General features: G+C 39.5%; 2 protein-coding genes across 2 annotated transcripts; both read right to left on the bottom strand.

Moving 5' to 3' along the window:
- Nucleotides 1-53: 53 nt before the first annotated feature.
- mfsd6l (major facilitator superfamily domain containing 6-like) lies at nucleotides 54-3,712 on the bottom strand. Its single transcript, XM_057346280.1, is given in 2 exon segments — nucleotides 54-2,763; nucleotides 3,539-3,712. A coding segment is annotated over 1 exon segment (1,671 nt). The 5' UTR covers nucleotides 2,741-2,763; nucleotides 3,539-3,712; the 3' UTR covers nucleotides 54-1,069.
- A 622-nt stretch (nucleotides 3,713-4,334) lies between these two features.
- Nucleotides 4,335-18,140, bottom strand: pik3r6b (phosphoinositide-3-kinase, regulatory subunit 6b). Its single transcript, XM_057347194.1, has 20 exons — nucleotides 17,890-18,140; nucleotides 17,347-17,421; nucleotides 16,547-16,651; nucleotides 15,647-15,738; nucleotides 15,268-15,336; nucleotides 14,903-15,035; nucleotides 14,379-14,448; nucleotides 13,760-13,946; nucleotides 13,526-13,667; nucleotides 13,372-13,458; nucleotides 12,903-13,284; nucleotides 11,845-11,938; nucleotides 11,222-11,341; nucleotides 10,906-11,016; nucleotides 10,470-10,581; nucleotides 10,305-10,375; nucleotides 6,598-6,688; nucleotides 5,556-5,611; nucleotides 5,318-5,421; nucleotides 4,335-4,877 (listed from the first exon to the last, which is right to left on the bottom strand). The coding sequence occupies exons 2-20, from the start codon at nucleotides 17,357-17,359 to the stop codon at nucleotides 4,724-4,726; spliced, it is 2,193 nt and encodes a 730-aa protein (XP_057203177.1). The 5' UTR covers nucleotides 17,360-17,421; nucleotides 17,890-18,140; the 3' UTR covers nucleotides 4,335-4,723.
- Between the last annotated feature and the right edge of the window lie 1,009 nt (nucleotides 18,141-19,149).

The following is a 19,149-nucleotide window of genomic DNA, read 5'->3' as shown; positions in this document are numbered from 1 at the left end:
TACATCAACACAAATACGCAAAAAGAAGCAAACGCACAAGTAATAGACTCTCAAAAAGTATTTATTAAAAAAAAAACATTCCATAAATAATTAATGCATTTCTGGTGGCAAAACTTCAGTGGAAGACTATCTAGACCCACGACTTCAAAAATCATTCGACATATGTTCTTGATTTTAACGTATCAAACGTAATCAACATTTTGTAATAATACACATGTATTTCCCAAATCATGTATCTCTTTTTTTTATTATTGTCAACTCGCAAACTTTGTTGTGGTCACAAAGACAGTTAAACGTACCCCAAAATAAGTTTGCAATATCTTTTTCCACGTAGAAAAACTTAACGTCTAATAAAGCAGAGAACCTGTTTCCAATGCCTTCAACTTTTATGAGTAATATGATTATTTGTTATTTTAATAAAGAACTTCCCTGTTCTAATGCAGTCTTGCAAAAAAAATACAAAAACCTCAAAGGCAACTGAGGTTAAATTGGGGATCACGTAGCTTTTCTTTGGTAAAAACATAAGTGATCCTGTTACAGAGAAATGGTTTATCTCTACAGCTTAAAATATAAGAAAAAGTAGCCAATATTTGCTCATGTGATCGTTTTTTTGACAATAAGAACATGCTGACTGTTAGCAAACCCACCAGATTACTTCATTCTTAGTCACCAACTGTTTAACGAGACAGCTGTCCTGTGAAACATGCCTTCACACAAAAAAAATCATCCAGATTTTGGGATTTTCAAGTATACTTGTATTGGAGTGATACATGCTCCTCTCACAACATAACATGATCTGAGATAGAGATTTGGTCAGGTATGATGTCATTTAGTTTGGATGAGTTTGGAGTAATCCAATCGGCATTCCTGTAGGCACAAATTAAATTGCACAGGTATAACTCCATCTCTGATGGATGTTATGAGAGAACAATAATACGCCCCCTGGAGCAGCCTCGACAACATTACATTAAAACACGGTGGAGTCTTTTCTCTTATTTTCTTTTTTAATCCGCACTCTGTAAACATCCAATGTACTCCTGAGACACTAAGCCAAACACTCGTCTGTTGTTTAAGGCTTGTCCATCGTCCATTTGTTATTCTGTCTTGAGCCTTCCAATGCCGTCTCCAGCCAATCTTTCTCCTGGTCCGACTCGGATTCGCTCATCTCGCTCGTGTCGGCCAGCAGTCGTGAGTAGTTTATCCTGCGCTGCCGTGGAATCTTCCACTTCAGCAGAGTGAGAACCACCACGCTCCACAAAGCCAGAATTACAGCCGTACCTTGAAAGAGTACTTTGACCCCGAACTTTTGCACAACAAACCCCGATGTCAGACTGCCAAGCCCCGCCCCCAGCTCCAGTGACAGGGCCTCAAACAGCCTTAAGACTGTCTTTTCTGTGCCAGGAGTGGCAACGTCTTCACATTGAGACGCTACAGACCACCACAGTGCGCCGGTGCCGAAGCCAGCGAGTATCTGAACGGGGATTACCGCCCACGGGCCCCACAGGAAAGAATAATAAAGACACTGTAGGGAAAGACTCAAGACAGCCAGAACTAGTACCCACCCGTGGTACTTCAGAAACCGTGCGAGATGCCCTGCTAGTGGAGTAAAGCCGACCTGAGTTACGTTTGCGAGGGCCAAAGAGACGCCCATGTGGAACTCCATGGCATCATGGTCCTGCATTTGCCACAGGAGGAAGTCTGACACGGCTGAGCTTGTCATGCCAGTGAGGACGACGGTGACAGCTCAAAGTAGCGCTTGAGAGTTTCCATGAATCACTTGCAGTGCTTTAAAGCCACCTCTAGTGGGGCGCTCACGCTTGCGCAGATAAAGTGGCAGAAGGGCAGCTGCAGGTACAGTAAGAAACATGAGTACAGCATATGAAAAAAACTCTGCCGTAGTACCAGTGAGACAATATAAACTAGTTACAAGAATACCAACACCAGCACTGCCAACTGCAGCCCCAAGATGTTTCCAAACCTTAACGCCTCTGTGGCGGTCAGTAGCGTCAACGAAATCCAAATATTCATAAAGTCCATCATCGGCGGTCCATTCTAACGGAGCGGCTGCGAACTCCCAGAATCCCATCACTATGAGAACCAGAAAAAACATCTGATGTTGTACATCCATAACTTTAAGGCTTCCCAGAAACTCAGCTCGAGGATTTTCTTCATGTTTGTGTGAAGACCTCTTCAGCGATCTAACTCCTCTCACTGACCTTGTGGTGTTGGGTCTTGCAGGCGTTGGAGTATATTCAGAGCTATCTTCACGAGGCTGTTCTGTCATATCAGCTGTACGGTCTACTGAATAGACCGTCGCATTGAACTGGGGTGAAATTTGCAGCGTAGTGAATTGAACTCTATCTTGTGTAGGGCTGGCACTTGGCTGACTTGCATTACATCGCCCACTTTCTCCTTTGAGTCCTGCAGATGGGAAGAGCAACAGAATTAACACCACCTATGCTGAACTGACTAAAGATCCCACTATGACCATCCGCCGCTTGTCGTATTGCCTGGCGAGGACACTGGAGATGGGTCGCCACACCAGGGCGAGCAGGTGCTTGGACGCCATGATGAGTCCGGTCATGGTCGGGGTGAGTCCCAGGTGTCGGAAGTAGAGGGTGAGGAAGGGAAGGAGACATCCAGAGCCGCAGGAATGGAGAAAGTGAAACGCGGCCGCCAGGCGCATGGCTCCGTTCACATTCCACTGCTTGTTCTTCTGCATCGCTCCTTTTTTCAACATGACTGTCAAGTTGAGTTAAAATCCTGTGGATTTAGAGATACATGAGGTCAACTTAACTAGTCAGTTGTTTTTATTTAGAAAAGTACTTTACAGTGAATTCAAGGTGTACATTTTTATTTTCGTTTATTTTAATTAGGCTATTTTCATGGTGCCATAGAAACACCATGGTGTGCTTGGATTCTTGGAATGTGTCTTAAATATTTTCTATTTTCTGTTTTGTATCATATCCTTTTCTTTCTCTACTGTTATAATATATTTTCTTTGTAACTATGCAAAATTGTGAAAACCACTATATATTTTGATTGGAAAGTTGTACAAATATTTTGATGCATAAGTATTTATCTGATTATGATGTACTTACAGTATATATAAAGCCTACATAAAGTATGACTCTAACTTACATGTGGATTGCAAAGTTACAAAGCACCATATGGAACAAAGTTTTGTTTCCTTAAATCAAGTTTAAAAGTAACATTAAATGTCATCGTGTGAAACTTTAAAAACGGGGCATATTTAGATCACATTTAACATCTAAAGTACAAGAGATCTGTTTAGTCTATCTGGACTATTTAAAATAAAGAGACAACCAGAAACGGCGTGCAACATATCGAAACTCACAAAACGAGACAGTTTACATTTATAGCAGTTACATAAAAATATCAAAACCATCAAATGAAACCTGCAATCGTCCTTAAATAAAAGTTTACAGACTTCAAAACCACAAAGTACGCGACACGACAGGTGAACCGGATTCGTGCACCTGTTCTCACACTCCACTATTTAAGTTACACGGTTTACCTGCGATGTCTTGAATCCAGAAACACATGGTTTGCTTGACAGGTGATTGTCTTTGAGCTTTATCCTCGATTCATATACATAAAGTATCCAGGTGAAGTTTACCAAGTTCACTTTCTTTTCAACGTACAGCTAATGGCCGACGTGTAAACTTTGTAAGACGTCTGTACCAAAACGCCATCGTTTACTTTTCAGCGACCTCTGTCGGTCACACGCTGAAGCTACATTTTAAATGGCTGCTACGGACATGTTCGACTCCACGCGGCACTGCGCAGACCGACTGGCGTATGAGATCACGTTAACGCGAGAGCAGAATCAGCAGACTGTTTCGTTTGCTTTCCGATCGCTCTCGCGATACTTTACGCAGATCGGTATGCGCTGCCCAGTGTTAACGTTTACATAACATTGAAGCATTTAGCAAACTCTTTTTTTAGCCAAAGCAACTTATAATAACAACAGATAGTACATCAGTTTAACTGCGCCGTTGTGTCAAACACTTTGATGAATTGTTTCTTTGCTCGGCACAACAATTTATTTACATTAGTTTACGCATTAGCTAACAACGATCGATATATTTTTACAGCATTCATTCACCTAAATAATAATAATAATAGCTTTGTTGATACGAATGTAATTGTTAATTAATTTTTGTCCATTGTGGATCAACTAATGTTAACAAATACGTGACATTTTGAATAATGTCACTCTGTAGCTAATGTTGAATATTGACATGCGAATAATAAATAATGTAGCAACATTGTCATCATAGTATGATAGTAATATGATCGTTCGTAATAGATAACAAATGGAGCCTTGTAAACCGCTTTAATTCATTGCAAGTGTCAAATAAAAACCTTTGTCCAAAGTGTTATTTATTTTTATGAATCGTACAACTTCTACAACATATATATTTTTGTCAAAAAGTTATGAAAGTAGTGTGAACATAAGATTTTGGATTGTGCATACTACAAAATGTGGCACAAAATGAAACGCAGCTCACAGCAATTCCTTGTGCACAAGAAGTCACACACATTCAGTCTATGTACAGTACACGTTAACAGGAAACTGTGACCTCTTGTATATGAAACAATGGAAACCACATAAAACAACATACACAAAAACAATAAAAGGTCTTCAAGAGGTATCTCAGTGCGTCTCAGTGTAAATGTCACAAATATTGTCGTATCGTCATTGGTCTGTCCCAAAGAAGGTGTTGATTGGCAGCGTGAGGGTCCTGTTCAAAAATTTTAACAATGGTTCACTTCCTTCTCCCGAACTGTACTTGGATTTAGTACTCGGCTGAGGACAGTATCCAGGGTCCAAGCATGGAGAAACTTCAACACTGTGGGCAAAAATACAGAACAGAAATCAGTGTGAAGGCTCTGGAAAATGTATGTTTCAGCTAATCTTCTGAAGGAAATGTGCGTGATGCTGGCTTTGCACAACCCGCTTCAACCCTGCAGGAGCGTTGAGAATGTTTTTGTGATGTTGCTACGGGGTTGGAGAGAGCCTTCCTCTAACTCTGCCCAAAATATTGCCTGGTTCCTCCTTCGGTGTATGTCTACATGGCAAGTTTTTCACTTCTTTAAAAGATCATTGAGAGGTATGATTCATGTTTGTAATTCATGTTTCATATATATGTTTGTTCAAAATCCTATTGTGGGCGTGAGCAATATAAAAGTGATACTTGACTTTGCTTTTAAGAAATAGTCCATGATACATTTTTTTTAAAAGCACAGAGGTGTGTCACGCGTGTTAATAAATTCTAATTTGTTTGTTTACCTCTGGACATCTTTGAAGGTTCTACGAGGATCTTTATCCAAACATAAGGAGAATGTCTTGTTCTCCAGAACTCTGATATTCACGCTAACAGCTCGGATCACAGTCTAAATTAAAAGAAAACATTTGACTTCATAACAGTATTTTAACAAAAGATATTAAACACAGCATTGTTTTTGCATGGCAATAATAGTGGTCTCTTACTGAATCTCTTTAAAAAGCCTTTTAAAGATCCACTTACTGCACAGGGCCTTGTGGGGTTCATGTCTTGAAAACGTATGTTGACACTATGAGGACCTGTTAAAAATAATAGGAAATTATAAACAAGAAAACCCACATAACTTTCTTTTCCTCATCTGAAATATGTATCATCAGATAGTTGATAGACACAGTGAGGCAATACTTGAACGCATAGCATTTCTTTTCAAGAAAGAAAGCAAACTGTTTAGGAAAGCAAAACTTTAAACAAAACGTTTGTTGGATTATATGGAAATAATAATTAGGTCAAAGTATCGGAACACTGGTTCTGGGTTATAAAAGTAAAACCTAGTTCATGTGTGAGCTGTATATAGGAAATGATGTCATACATCTACTAAAAATCACTTAAATTTAATATTTGTGCTCTAGTATGCCTCTTGGTACAATATCATCCACACATTTAACAATGATTAAAACTGATACTTCACCCAAAAATGAAACTTCTGTCATCATTTACTCACCTTCGAGTTGTTCCACATGTTTGTTCTGATGAACACAGAGAAAGATATTTGGAAGAATGCTTGTGACCAAACAGATCTCAACCCCCATTGACTCCCATTGTAGGAAAACTTTTTTTTGTTCTGTTGAACACATTTCGAAGAATGTAGGACAGCAAACAGTTCTGAGGCACTTTTGACTACCATTGTTTTTTTCCTACTATGGGAGTCAATGGGGGTTGAGATCTGTTTGGTTATAAGCATTCTTCCAAATATCTTTCTCTGTGTTCATCAGAACAAACACATTTATACACATTTGGAACAACTCGAAGGTGAGTGAATGATGACACAATTTTCATCACTTTAAGCATCCAAATACCGAGGCCACTCCTGAGCAAAAAACAAGCACACTTGTTTTCACCCCTAAAAACAACGAGCATTCCTTTTTAATCTAATGATTATTTAGAATTCAGTCTTTACACAGTGAAGAACTGTAAATAAACCAAACCAAAACAAAACAAAGCTGATCTCAGCAAGATAGCAATGACAATGACATGAGGGTTGTAGTATTTTAAATATGTGACATACTTTTTGCACTGCAGGAGGGTACGACTGCCACCAACATTCCACATGAGGTTAAAGTCACTCTACTCCCCTGTTCTCTGTCACTTATTGAGGCCTAGGGGATACAAAATCAATAAATCATATACGTAGAACATAAATAGAAGATCATTTTGCACGATGCATTTATTGTTAGTTTGTCCTACTGTAATGCATCTGGACTGATTTTTATAATTCATTTTAAATGTATTTTGTATGTATAAATTGCTTTATTCGTTTGAACACAAAACAGGATATTTCGAAGATTGTGACTACTATGGAAGTCAATGATTTCCGAGAACTGTCAGTTGCTAACATTCTTGCAAACATCTTTCCTTTTGATCAACCAAACAAGTAAATTATGACAGAATTGTCATTTTTGGGTGTACTATCCCTTTAAGCCTGACGTCATGCACGACTGAACGTGGAATTTCGTATACCGTTTTCAGGTCCAAACGCTCTGTCAGCTGCTATAGGCAAACAACAAAAAAAGCTGATATACACAGATGGTTTGCTGTAAAACTGCCAAGAAAAAAAACACGATCCAAACCATGATAAAACCCCAGATGTCCAGACAGCGGTTTATTTTTACAATGTATTAAAATATTGACGTTGGAGATTCAGTGAGACTGTAGTGTACACCGTAAGTTTATAAAAGTTTCGTGTTAATGTGCATGTAATATTGTAATAAAAAGTGTTCATAAATGGCTGTTTAAAAAGTCGAATCACTTGAAACTAGTGGAGGTTTGGACCCGGAAACAGCATTCCTTACGTCACGACTCAACAAGCGGATAGCAAAACAATCACAATATTTGCAAAACTGTTTGGCTAGTGGCACAAAAATGACACACTTAAAGGGCCAGTGTATGAAATTGAGCGGCATCTAGCGGTGAGGTTGCAAGTTGCAACCAACGGCTCACTCCACCCCTCTCTTTAGAAGCACTACGGTAGCTGACACAGAACTAAAGGTCAGTTTATGGTTCTGCGTAGGACCTACGCCGTAACATACGGCGTAGCCTACGTACGTAGACGACGCCGTCGTGAACATTTATGGTTCTGCGTTGAGAGTATGCGTCATACTGCAATTACACCGCCGAAACGCTAGTTGGCTCTTTGTGTTTTCATGGGTTTGCTCTTCTTCGCCGATGTTTTGTGTGTGTGTATGCTAGTGTTTGCAAACGACAATGGAAGCCAAACCGACGTTAGAGGAAATCTCTCTCCAAGAATTCGCCTTTATAGTCCGCCGAAGAGGAGTCATACAGATGCGTGTATTTCCGAACCTCTTCAATCAGACGCTCAGTAACTTGGTCGATGTCGATGCTCACCATGTTGTTCTTTTGTGGACTCTGAACTTGCCGGAAGAAGACACCAGAGAAGAAGATGCCGGAAATGCGTAGAAGGAAGTACGATGCTGCCAAACCGACCAATCACAGCGCTTGCGGTCCTCGTAGGGTCTGCGTTGAGTTGACGCGTTGTTACATTTTTGGAGAGGTGCGCGTCAGGCTACGGCGTAGGGTACGCGGCTCTGCGTAGGTAGGTCCTATGCAGAACCATAAACTGACCTTAAGATGTCGTCACTGTAGCGAGGAAGGCGGGACGAGAGCCGTGGGGCAGGAAGGCGGGGCCGGTGGCGTGAGTGATAATGAGTATCAGCTGTACGCGCACCGGTCCCGCATGCCTCACGGGGAGCTAGGGAGCATAAGAGGACGAGCGACGGTACTGCCGACGAGAGAGGACCGGGCCCGGAAGCTGTTAAGTTTGTTTATGTTTGTGTGGCTGGCAGTCGACCGTGAGGTGGCTGCCGGTCTTTTACTTCCGTGTTATTGTTTGTTTATTTTTGATTAAAGTTTATTGTTTAAATGTTCGCCGGTTCCCGCCTCCTTCCTTCCCTATTGAACTTTGTTACAGTCACGTTTTCGCTTCGTTGCCGAAGCAGATAACATATTTACGAAACGCGCTCTGTAGAGCAGTTTGTCCGTTTAGGGCTACTGTAGAAACAACATGGCGACTTCCATGTAAGGGGACCCGCGGTGTATGCAGATAGAAATAGCTCATTTTAAGGTAATAAAAACAACGCTTTATTATGTAAGGTCTTATACACCTCTGAAGTAGGGATGCTCATATTGACCGTTTAACTGTTAACTGATCGTTAAAATTTTGACCGGTTAATACTATCAGTGAAACGATTTAAAAGGTATGTTTATTTTAAGTTTAATAATATTAATAATATAATAATAAAAATAATTTAATAATACGTTTTTAAATGACTATTAAATCGTACATGTTTTTAGTTTTCTGTATGGTGAAAGAAAAACATGCTAAGCATTAACTCACGGAGCGTGCGACTAGGTGTAAATGCCCTCCAAAACGTTTTCGAGACAGATTAAAATCCGATCACGCAAATCACTTGACGAAACAGGACACGTGTAATTCATCTGATTGTTGAGGCCACATTTGTCAGAGCTTTACTCCTCCAAACAGAGCACCACTGGCAGCCTTGCTCAAGCTCAAGTTCTTTGTTTAAAATGTAGACACGGGACAATCGCGCTCACAATGCGCTGTGACATTCTCTGTCTTCCCGGCGTGTCTACGGCTCAGCAAAGCTAATAGCGGAGCTACTGCAAGGGAATTTCGGTGCTAGCCATCAATTTATCCTTTACATAAACTTATCTCATGGATGCTTAGCATCGGCTGCCCGTGCGCTTTGGAGAAGAAAACGGCGCGACCGGTGGTTTCCCCGCCTTCTTTTAGACGTGACGTAAAAATACGAATGTGAAATATGAATAAGTAAAAAATAATGTTTGTATTTTGGGTGGTATAGCATATCGGATTTATATATGCTTAGCTAAGACTGGCTGGTGGAAAGCAAATGTGACGTGCTTCCCGAGGCGTTATCTCTACATTCCCGGGACATCAGTGTCATCTGAAAGGGTGTTATCTGCCGCGGGTCTAATTGTCATCAAGCTCCAGACTGTCACCACAACACGTAAACATGTTACTTTATTAAATAAAAACTCCAAGCTTTGGATTGAGGTAGGCCTGCTATTTTTATTTGATGAAAAAACTTTCTGACGGAAATAAACTTTGCCGGTTCTTCTGTTTTCGTTTTGTCATATTTTGTTAATTAATTCATTTTTTTTCTTGCCTGTTTATTTTTTGCTTTGGATTTATATATTATTTTAGTTTTTCTCCATTGTCCAAAACGCCGCAGGTTCGTGAAAATGTGATAATATGTGAATGCAGGTGCTGTTGTTGATGTATTCGTTATGCTGCTGTTTGCATGTTAAAATAAATCTGTGAAAAAAATGTTTGTATTTTTAACGTGTCACAGACCCTCGTCAACTGTAGCTTTGTCTCATTTCGAAGTCTGCGTCCTCCGGATGTCGCATGCGAAGGCGTATGCGGCAGACAAACGCGACCTCCGGAGGACGCAGCCTTCGAAATGAGACGCAGCATGTATTTTTTTAATTCCAGTTTATTATTAAAATCTTATCGGTTAACGGTTAATGTTCGGATAACGAGTGTCGGTTCTCGGTTAGGGAAATTAATCGAAATGAGCATCCCTACTCTGAAGACATAGTTATGTATGTTCTGTTGCATTTCTATCAATACATCCTCAAAAAAGGACACACTGGACCTTTAACTGTTAAAAGAACATTGAATACAATAGCAAATAATATTGGGAGAAAGCTCACCTTTCTATAGTTAATCGACACGTCTGCACCATACAGTTCTTGTGAGCTATGCTTTTTGTACCGCACTGAACCTACAGGGCAGAAATTATTAGAAAATGATCAGCAAAGAGCATTTAACAAAATACTCTAAAATGATCCAAAAATCAAACTTAAAATCACATATACCTTTAATCGTGTCTTTGAACGTGGCTCTGATACGTTTGATGTCTGGAAAGTCTATCATGAGCTGAGACACAAAAACTTCCTCCACTGAGGTGGTGAGGTTGGAGAAAACGATCTAGATGTGAAAAATATCAGCATTCGGCTGCATTCATTATCATGGAAAATACTCACATTAGTACAAGAAAAATCCTTTTCACACCCTTAAAGGGACAGTTCACTGAAAAAATATCACAAGATATCACTTATGACACATGAGTCATACGGGCTCCATTTTTTTTACTTCTTCATTCACTTTCATTGCACAGTATGGACCAACACGAGGAGAAAATAATGCACACATTTTTATTAGATTTTTGAAATATTCCTCTAATACACACAGCAAAACAGTGGCTAATAATTTACATGAATGATTATGTAGAGATGAATGATTCAATCGAACCTTGACACTGTAGACGGGGAGATGCACGGGCTGCTGACTCACTCGTGTGTAGTAAGAGATGATGTCTAACAGAAATGAGTTGGGGTCCGAAGAATCCCCCTGGCTTGACTGCTACAATCACAACATTTAATTGACTAAAGTCACTAAACTTTGTAATTTGTCATCACCACAGAATTTCAAAACTGAACTTGATTGACAAACCACCGGCAAAAGATGAAGTGCAAAACAGTTCATAATTTAAAAAAGCAGAAATGCAGAAAGAAAGGATTACAAATCTCGATTCATGATTATGACTTTTAAGGGAAGTAATAATTACCATTTGTGCGAGTTTGGGAATCATGGCTCCTAAACCATTGATGTTGCAGTCAAACCAGGGATCTACACTTCCCAAGTACCCTGCTAGTGTCAGCATATCCTCATTCCCTGACAGAAATTCCTGAAAAGACACATTATAGAGAGACATTATTGAGATGTCATTGTTAATATTGAATTAAATGAAATGCATTTATTGTTATTGTATAGCACTAAATACAGCGAAATTAGAAGTGATGCTCCTGTTGCTCCAAAAAACAAACATAATGATAAAAAATTAATACAAGTTAAGAAGTTAAACTAAAAATGATGAATGACAATTTTTTTAATAATTTGAGTCCACATTTAATGGTGGCAATGCTCACCAAAGCCATATTTTAGATTTTCATTATTTTTCAGCTTTTCTTTACCCTTTAAGATTTGAATCAAATCTTAATATTATTACTTTTTTTAGATTGGGAAGGAACATTTCAGTTCAAAAGTTATAGTCTGTCTGTGTCATACCACACACTGTTTTATCTCAAAACATCAAGAAAAATGTGCCGTCTCCCGTGACCCTCATGTGACGGAAACAAATCTTATAAAAACATTCAAGATTATATCTTACAGAAAAAAGCTTGATTCTACCTGGGCATGAGAAGACGGCTGGTTAGTAACTGGAATATAATATATTTCCTGGTTCACTCTCTTTGTCAATAGAAGATGTCGTGCTTCCCTTTTCCTGCCCATAAACAATCATTCAAAACAATCAATTTACAAGCATCTCTTATTATGTATATGTGTTGCTGTAATGAACAAAAAAGACAAATGATGTCTTTAAAAGTTGGCTAATTCGTATGAGTTTGTGTGATGTAAATTGTGCGAAACGTACAGTTATTCGAAAAAAACAATGAAGCCCCTCCCCTAAATGTAATGTGACTGACGCAAAAGCAGATTGAACCGAAACGAATGAATTAGGCGTGCCACCATATTCTGACAATAACCGTGATATGAAAAAAATTGTATTAACACCACACATAATACTGCTTAAACTTTTGCTTAACTTAAAGTCGGCATGAAATTAAAAAGCATAATTCTAATTGTTTTACACAGTGTGGAAGTATTTATTATCATTATTTGTTTTAAAATGAATTTGCACTTGTAATCTTTGATCAAAAACGTTAACCCTCTCGAAACGACCTCTCTTCACTTCTGGTCACACGGAACGGCGCGAGGGCGGGCTGCAATGATTGACAGATTGCAAACTTCCGTTCTAATCTTTCACCTTTTAACGGTCCAATCAGTGGTCGGTGGATGACATCAAGTTTACTTTCTCATTTCAGAAGTCGTTTCACTTGGGTATGCGTCACGATACGGAAAAAAAGACGATCGCTACTTCCGTTTCATGCCGACTTTAAACTAAGAGCCACAATGGTTACAAACTCACTTTTGAGAGAAAACGCAAACGAAACAAAAATAAAGATCAATTTGATTGATTACGTACGTATTATTTGCATTATTTAAGATTGTTAATGGTGTAATAATATCGCTAACATGAATGATTTTGCCCGCTATCATAACCGCGTCGTAAAAACCTGACATCGTTACAATCCTAATATAAATGACATTGTGCGAATTCATATGAATTAGCCGCTTTGTAAATTGTTACAAACCCCAATGAGATGAAAGCTACAAGGACATCTTACCGTATAGTGTGAAGGGTCTTGGCCAGTCGCCCCAGCGTTCTGTCGTCCCCCATTACGACGATACGAGCTGTGAGGTTCCTCTCCTCTTTAGTAAGACCGTATCCTCCATTTCCTTTAATGGCCTCCATCATAAGAGTCAGTCTGGTCCCGGCTTTAGGCCACCTCACACACGGCCTCCGGCAGAAAGAGCTGCTGTGTTCTTCTGCTCCTCCCTGAGACTCCAGCATTAAAGAAGAAATCTCACTGATGGGCATATCTCCCTCAATGCCGCTGTCCGTGGATACTGTCGACACCACTGAATTACGCCTCACGTCGTCCTCGTCCAGATAGGCGGAGTTTCGCTCCGAGGAAACCATTAGTGCAAAATTAACCAGCTCATTCCCTGGTCGACAGAAAACAAATGTGCACGAATGAATCGCGTATAAACATCTGGAACACGAATGCATACTACGGTAAGATTTTGGCTCACATATGTCATCCTCTTTGTTCCAGACATGAAAGCTGACCTCAGGATTGGGCAGGTGAGTTTCGGCTTGTGACGCTGGATGTGACGGATCTAAAGGTGTAATAACATGTTACGTGTTTGATGTTTTACTGCGTAAGAGTGGTGAGGATGTGTCTACCTTTCGCAGCTGTCAGAATATCCCGGTAGGTCTCCTGTAATCTTGTTTTGTACCGATTGTCTTCAGCAGCCCCGTCTTCTACTCTCTGCTCTACGATGGCGACGACGTCTTGGAAGTGCAGCTCCACGTCTTCGCCCAAATGCTGAAATGAACAAAACAAAGACCCAAGAACTTTTTTTGAAAGTATTTTAATTTTTTACATTAGAAAACGCAGACGTTTAAACGCACACAGACCTCCAGAGCTTGCGCGAGCCGGTTCACGTTGCACTGCTTTCCTATCCCAGCCATCAACGTGTGTAACACAACCTTGCGTTTGTAGACCCATGGATCTCTGTAGCCTTGGTCCGAACCCTCCACATCAGCTTTCAGGGCGTTCACCAGAGACGGAGGAAAGATGGCAGGATCCACAAATACAAACACCCTGAAAATAAACAAGAGAACAAGTTCAGAGCTGCAAAGACAGAACGCCGGAAACTGCTGCAAAGCAATGCATTCCCTAAAGTGGTACGACACAAATCAATTCATTATGCACAGATGCTTGAACCTGGACCTTTAGATATTACATCGGTATGATGTTACAGGGAGTTTTATTTTTTTATAAATAAAACAACATTTACAAGACGTTTATCAAGAAGCAAACAGCCACAAAACCACAAATGAGTCAGATAGTTTGAGTCACTGATAAATGTGGGCAGATGACCATATGGGTGGAACTGAAATATTTATTCACATTATGGGAAATTAATGAAAAGCTGTCAATTTCCGAACATAAATAAAGGAATAGAGTAATACATGAAGGACTGGAAGTGGACACAAACATTAAATGAGAGGACATAAATGAATGTCTTTATACTTCTCATGAAGTTGATAGAGGTCATTACGTAGGTTGTGTTCAGAAATGACCCTCCTCTGGTACATCAGTCCTGAAAAAACATGAAACGCATCTTAAAATACGCACACAACAACCCTTCCGATGCCCATTACCCATAATTCTCAGCATCCTCCCCCTTGCATTTTCATTTATGATTTTTGTGCATTCAAAATATCAAATATGCGCATTTTGTAAAAATCGAACCCACGATCCTGCTGTTGTTCACCCTCATGTCATTCCAAACCTGGATGACTGTCTTTCATCCGCAGACACAAAAGATGGTTAAAAAAAATGTTGGCCCCAATTGACTTCCATTGAAACTACTGAGACGTTTCTTCTTTTGTGTTCCAAAGAAAAAACGATTCATATACAGGATTTGAATGACATGAAGGTGATTAAATAATGACAGGATTTAAATTTGGGGGTGAACTACCCCTTTAAGTGTTATACAGCTCCTGGAAATAATGATATTGCTTTGATCGTTGAGATATTTCTGTAAGCATTACCTGGCGTTGTCTGTTCCATTTTTATCTGCCTCGCGTAGTGCAGAGCAATTGCACAGTAGGGCAACGGTAACGTGACCAAACTTTTCAGGCACACATGAATCCTGTGATAGACGTCTTCTGGAATAAAAGCAGACTGCAAACAACAGGACAACCAAATGAGCAACGTACAACTCACACGGCCGACAAATGTTCCAAGCATGTTGATTTCCAGTAAAGATACGAGGAATCGTTCCTAAAACAACAAGTGTGCCGGGAACCTGCTTGCAAATGAATTCCGTATCGCCGACTGGAAAGCGTTACAAAATCAACAGAGCAATCACAGATGCTCAGCTGATGTGCGGAAAATGTGAAGTCATAAATCTGACCTGTAGGATGGTGTAGACGAGCGTGTGAAGTAAAGGGATGATGCGAATCTTGGAGTCAATCCTCTCTGCCTGGAACACAAAGAAAAGCGAGGAACATTAAACAGCTCAAGTCTTACATCGAAACTCGCTGCCATTCAGCTTTCGTTGGGACGTTTGTGTGCATGTGCTGCCCAGAAACGACTAAGAGCAGAAATACAAATTCCACATCTGAAGGAACTGGTCGATGTAAAGCCAAGTTTTCCGCACAATTACTTCTCGAAGCGGCATATCGACGAATGCTTACGATAAGAGTTACGCCGTATTGATCACACATGGGTTTTGATGAACGAGACCCAAGGGTCACAATATCTATAATTGAATGAAAGATTGAGCAACAAACCTTTTCCAGCTCTTTGATCAAAACCTTCACCAGAGGCACACTAACAGATGGACATCTCTCCACTCTGTTATGGAGCGTCCATCTCAGCATGCCTACACAAAATAAATGACATCATATGTGTGTTTCGAGAGCTTGTACAAAATGAGCAAAAATCATTGATCCATGTTGTGAATTAAAAGAACAGATCATTCAAAAATAAGAGCTCTACAGAGATAAATATAATCTACAGCAGCGGAAAAAGAGACTATTTTAAAGAACATTTTACTATTTATAGGTATGTGTTTAGGTACAATGATCATTTTAGGTTCATTCTGTCAACATTTTCTGCAAATAAATGCAAGTAGAAACAATATTTTTGGGAGAAATATTGTGTACTTGCATTTATTTGCAGAAAATGAAAACTGGAGAAACAGGTGAAAATAACAGAAAAGATGCTCTTGCGTTTTTTCAGACCTCAAATACGGCAAAGAAAACAAGTTCATGTTCACTTTTAAGCAATACAACAGTAATGTTCAAAAAAGATTTTTTTATGAGATAACCTGGATTTTTATCATATTTTGTCATGTCAATGTTGTCAACCTTTCACATTGCTGCATGCTGGATGACTTTATGTCATTCCTGAAGTTTTATTTTGTTGAAATTCAACAGCCACTGGACTGAAATGGCCAAAGTACATCTAGAAATGCTGATTAAATGAACATTTGGAATGGTCTCTAAATGTTTTCCGCGGCTGTAAAAATGCTAGGTTGGGTCATTTCCTATAGATTACTTTAAACCAACAGTTGAGTTTGTCCTTATTATACCCAACCATTGAAACAAACCAGCATGTTTTACATCGTTGATAGTGTTACTTTGAATATTATATTATATTTGAATGTTATAACAGGTGTAAGGTGATACCTTTATTGCTGGCTGATCCGGCCTGAGGCTGACAGTCCAGTTCTCTGAGGATCGAATGGACATTGTGATAGAGACTAGACTCCACAACTGAAGAAACGCCACCGACTGCAATATCACAGTTTTAACAACCAGTTCAATCATCATTTGACATAAAATACAACTCAGAATTTAGCAAGAACACACATCGACGACTAGTAGACGGAAAGGTAGCAGCCCCAAAATATATATGGACACTTTGGAAACCTAAAGGGATAGTTTACCCCAAAATTAAAAAATATATATTTTTAAATCATTTATTCACCCTCACGCTGTTTAAAACAAGTATACGACTAATTTTTTGTGGAACACAAAAGAAGATATTTTGAGAAATGTCTCTGTGGTTTTGTGTCCATACAATGGAAGTCAATGGGGGCCCAATGTTATTTGGTTAGCAACGCTCCCCAAAATATATTTTTGTGTGTTCTGTGGAAGAAAGAAACTCATAAAGGTTTGTAATGACATGAAGGTGAGCAAACGATGAAAGACGCTTTTGGGTGTACTATCCCTTTAAGCCACACCTGAAATGTACAACTATTTGTCATTAGATACAAGATATCAAAGTGTACATCAAAAGTATAAAAAGTGTCACTTGGTTTGCTACATACATGTCATACAAATTCATTAAGCTTTCTGGGACTACTGTGTAAAATATCAGTTACATGAGATACTCTGGCATACACTTCTATAGTATACAGTATATTACAAGAGGCAAATAAACACTAGAAATACAACATAGTAGGTAAACATATTAAAAACAGTACATGTTTCATCCATGGCGGTGTTTACAGTTCATGCATTCATGACGTGCATGAGTCAGTAAGACAGCTCCTTCATTCCTGCAGGGACAAAAAGAGAACTTTCACTACACGAACATAGCCAAACCCGATTGAACAAGGAACTCCACCAAAACGCCACCACGCTCATGTCTTTTATTGCGATTCTAGCTCGTGAATTTGATACATCCCTAAATGGAAAGCAAAAGCGGATGCAGAAAAGCCCCTTCACTTCTGTTCACAGGAAACTGTACTGAAAAGGGTGAAAACCTCAGTGGCAGCGATGCTAAGAAACGCTGTTATTTCTCCAAAATCGTGTACAACCGTATAACATTCTCACTTCGTAAAGAAACGTACGTTAAGTGAGGTAAACATGAATTGTGAGACATCCTTTCAATAGCAACACTCCCATACACAGAGTTGAAAGATGAAAGCACATGACTACCAAAAGAATAAGTCGATTTTGATTACGCGTACGATTATATTTCACCTATAAGGCATACACATACATTATACATTATACACACTTACCCTCTCTGTATGAAAAAGTTCCCATAATCTGATCCTGGTCCTTAAGCGAGAACAAGTACTCTTAACAGAGAACGTCTGTGCTTCACAAGGAAGTCTCTACTTTGTCAAATCGTCTGTTTTTGCATATGTGTTACCGCCTGTCTACAATAAAAGGAGGAACTACTGCCGAGATGCACAAAAGCTTGCCACGCACATGCTCACATAGAGAGCACAGACATGACACAGCCGTTTCCTGTGAGTGGCTAAATCAAGCTGGGTATTTTTAGTCTTCAATGTGTTACCTCTTACCAAAGTGCACGTCCAACTTCACAGCATGATTCCTGTGCAGGTCCAACAACTGTGTAAAGGAAAACACTGAAGTTTCACCTGATGCTAACATGAGTTACAAAGGACCATGGCACACATTTTAGGTTGACATTAAGCTCCACCTTTTGCTTGAAACAGCGTTTGACATAAACAGAATAGAAACACTGTGCAGTAGATGTTAAATTCTAAGTTGTAATCATCAGACTATATGGCATCACACAACTGTAACAATACTCTTGAAAAACAAATCCGTAAAGATACCGTGGATCAATTAATCCAGAAGGTCGCATTCTGAATTTTTTTTACTTTTGTTGACATTTTCCTACACATCCAGCTCAGTTTTAATGAAACCAAATACACCATGAGACATGGCGTCTAAAAGAGAAAATGTTTCTATTCGACCCAACAATGGGTTAAAACAACCTAGCATTTTAGGTTGAAACAACTCAGCAATTTAGAACCCTATGGTTGGGTTTGTCTCTTTTTGACCCAACACTAAGCAAACCCAGAACTTCTTATATATAAAGGTGCTTCACAGCGAGACCAGTGGTTCTCAAACTCTTTTGTTGTAAGGCCCCCTTTGTATAGGGTGCATCACTTTGCGTCCCCCCCAATTAAAGACTTATAATCTTAAACTAAAAAAAATTATTAAACCAATAACATATTCAGTTATACAATGCTGAAACATATTTTTTTTGGTTGGTGGGCTTATTTTTCTGATGTTTGATTGCACAAAATTTATGATAAATTTCTATATTTCATAAAATGCCACAAAATCCGTGGCCCCCCTGGATCCATCTTGAGGTCCCCCAGGGGACCACGGCCCCCAGTTTGAGAACCACTCATATAGACCGTTTCATCTGACGCGCGCGCCTGGACTGCAGCTAACCTCCGGTCTGTGTTTGTTTACCGGTCTGGGGTGCGTTTCCCAAAAGCATCGTTAGCCAACTATAG

Source organism: Triplophysa rosa, linkage group LG11, assembly GCF_024868665.1.
Source record: "Triplophysa rosa linkage group LG11, Trosa_1v2, whole genome shotgun sequence".
Taxonomy (NCBI): Eukaryota; Metazoa; Chordata; class Actinopteri; order Cypriniformes; family Nemacheilidae; genus Triplophysa; species Triplophysa rosa.
This window is presented reverse-complemented; position numbering and strand designations above follow the sequence as displayed.

Bases quoted from the DNA above. Each gene is read 5' to 3' on its own strand.
- pik3r6b (XM_057347194.1), bottom strand. The intron at 11,939-12,902 runs GTAAGATGTCCT...GTTTATGGGCAG, and splicing joins AAGACCCTTCACACTATACG to GAAAAGGGAAGCACGACATC. The intron at 10,376-10,469 runs GTATATGTGATT...TCTGCCCTGTAG, and splicing joins GTTCAAAGACACGATTAAAG to GTTCAGTGCGGTACAAAAAG.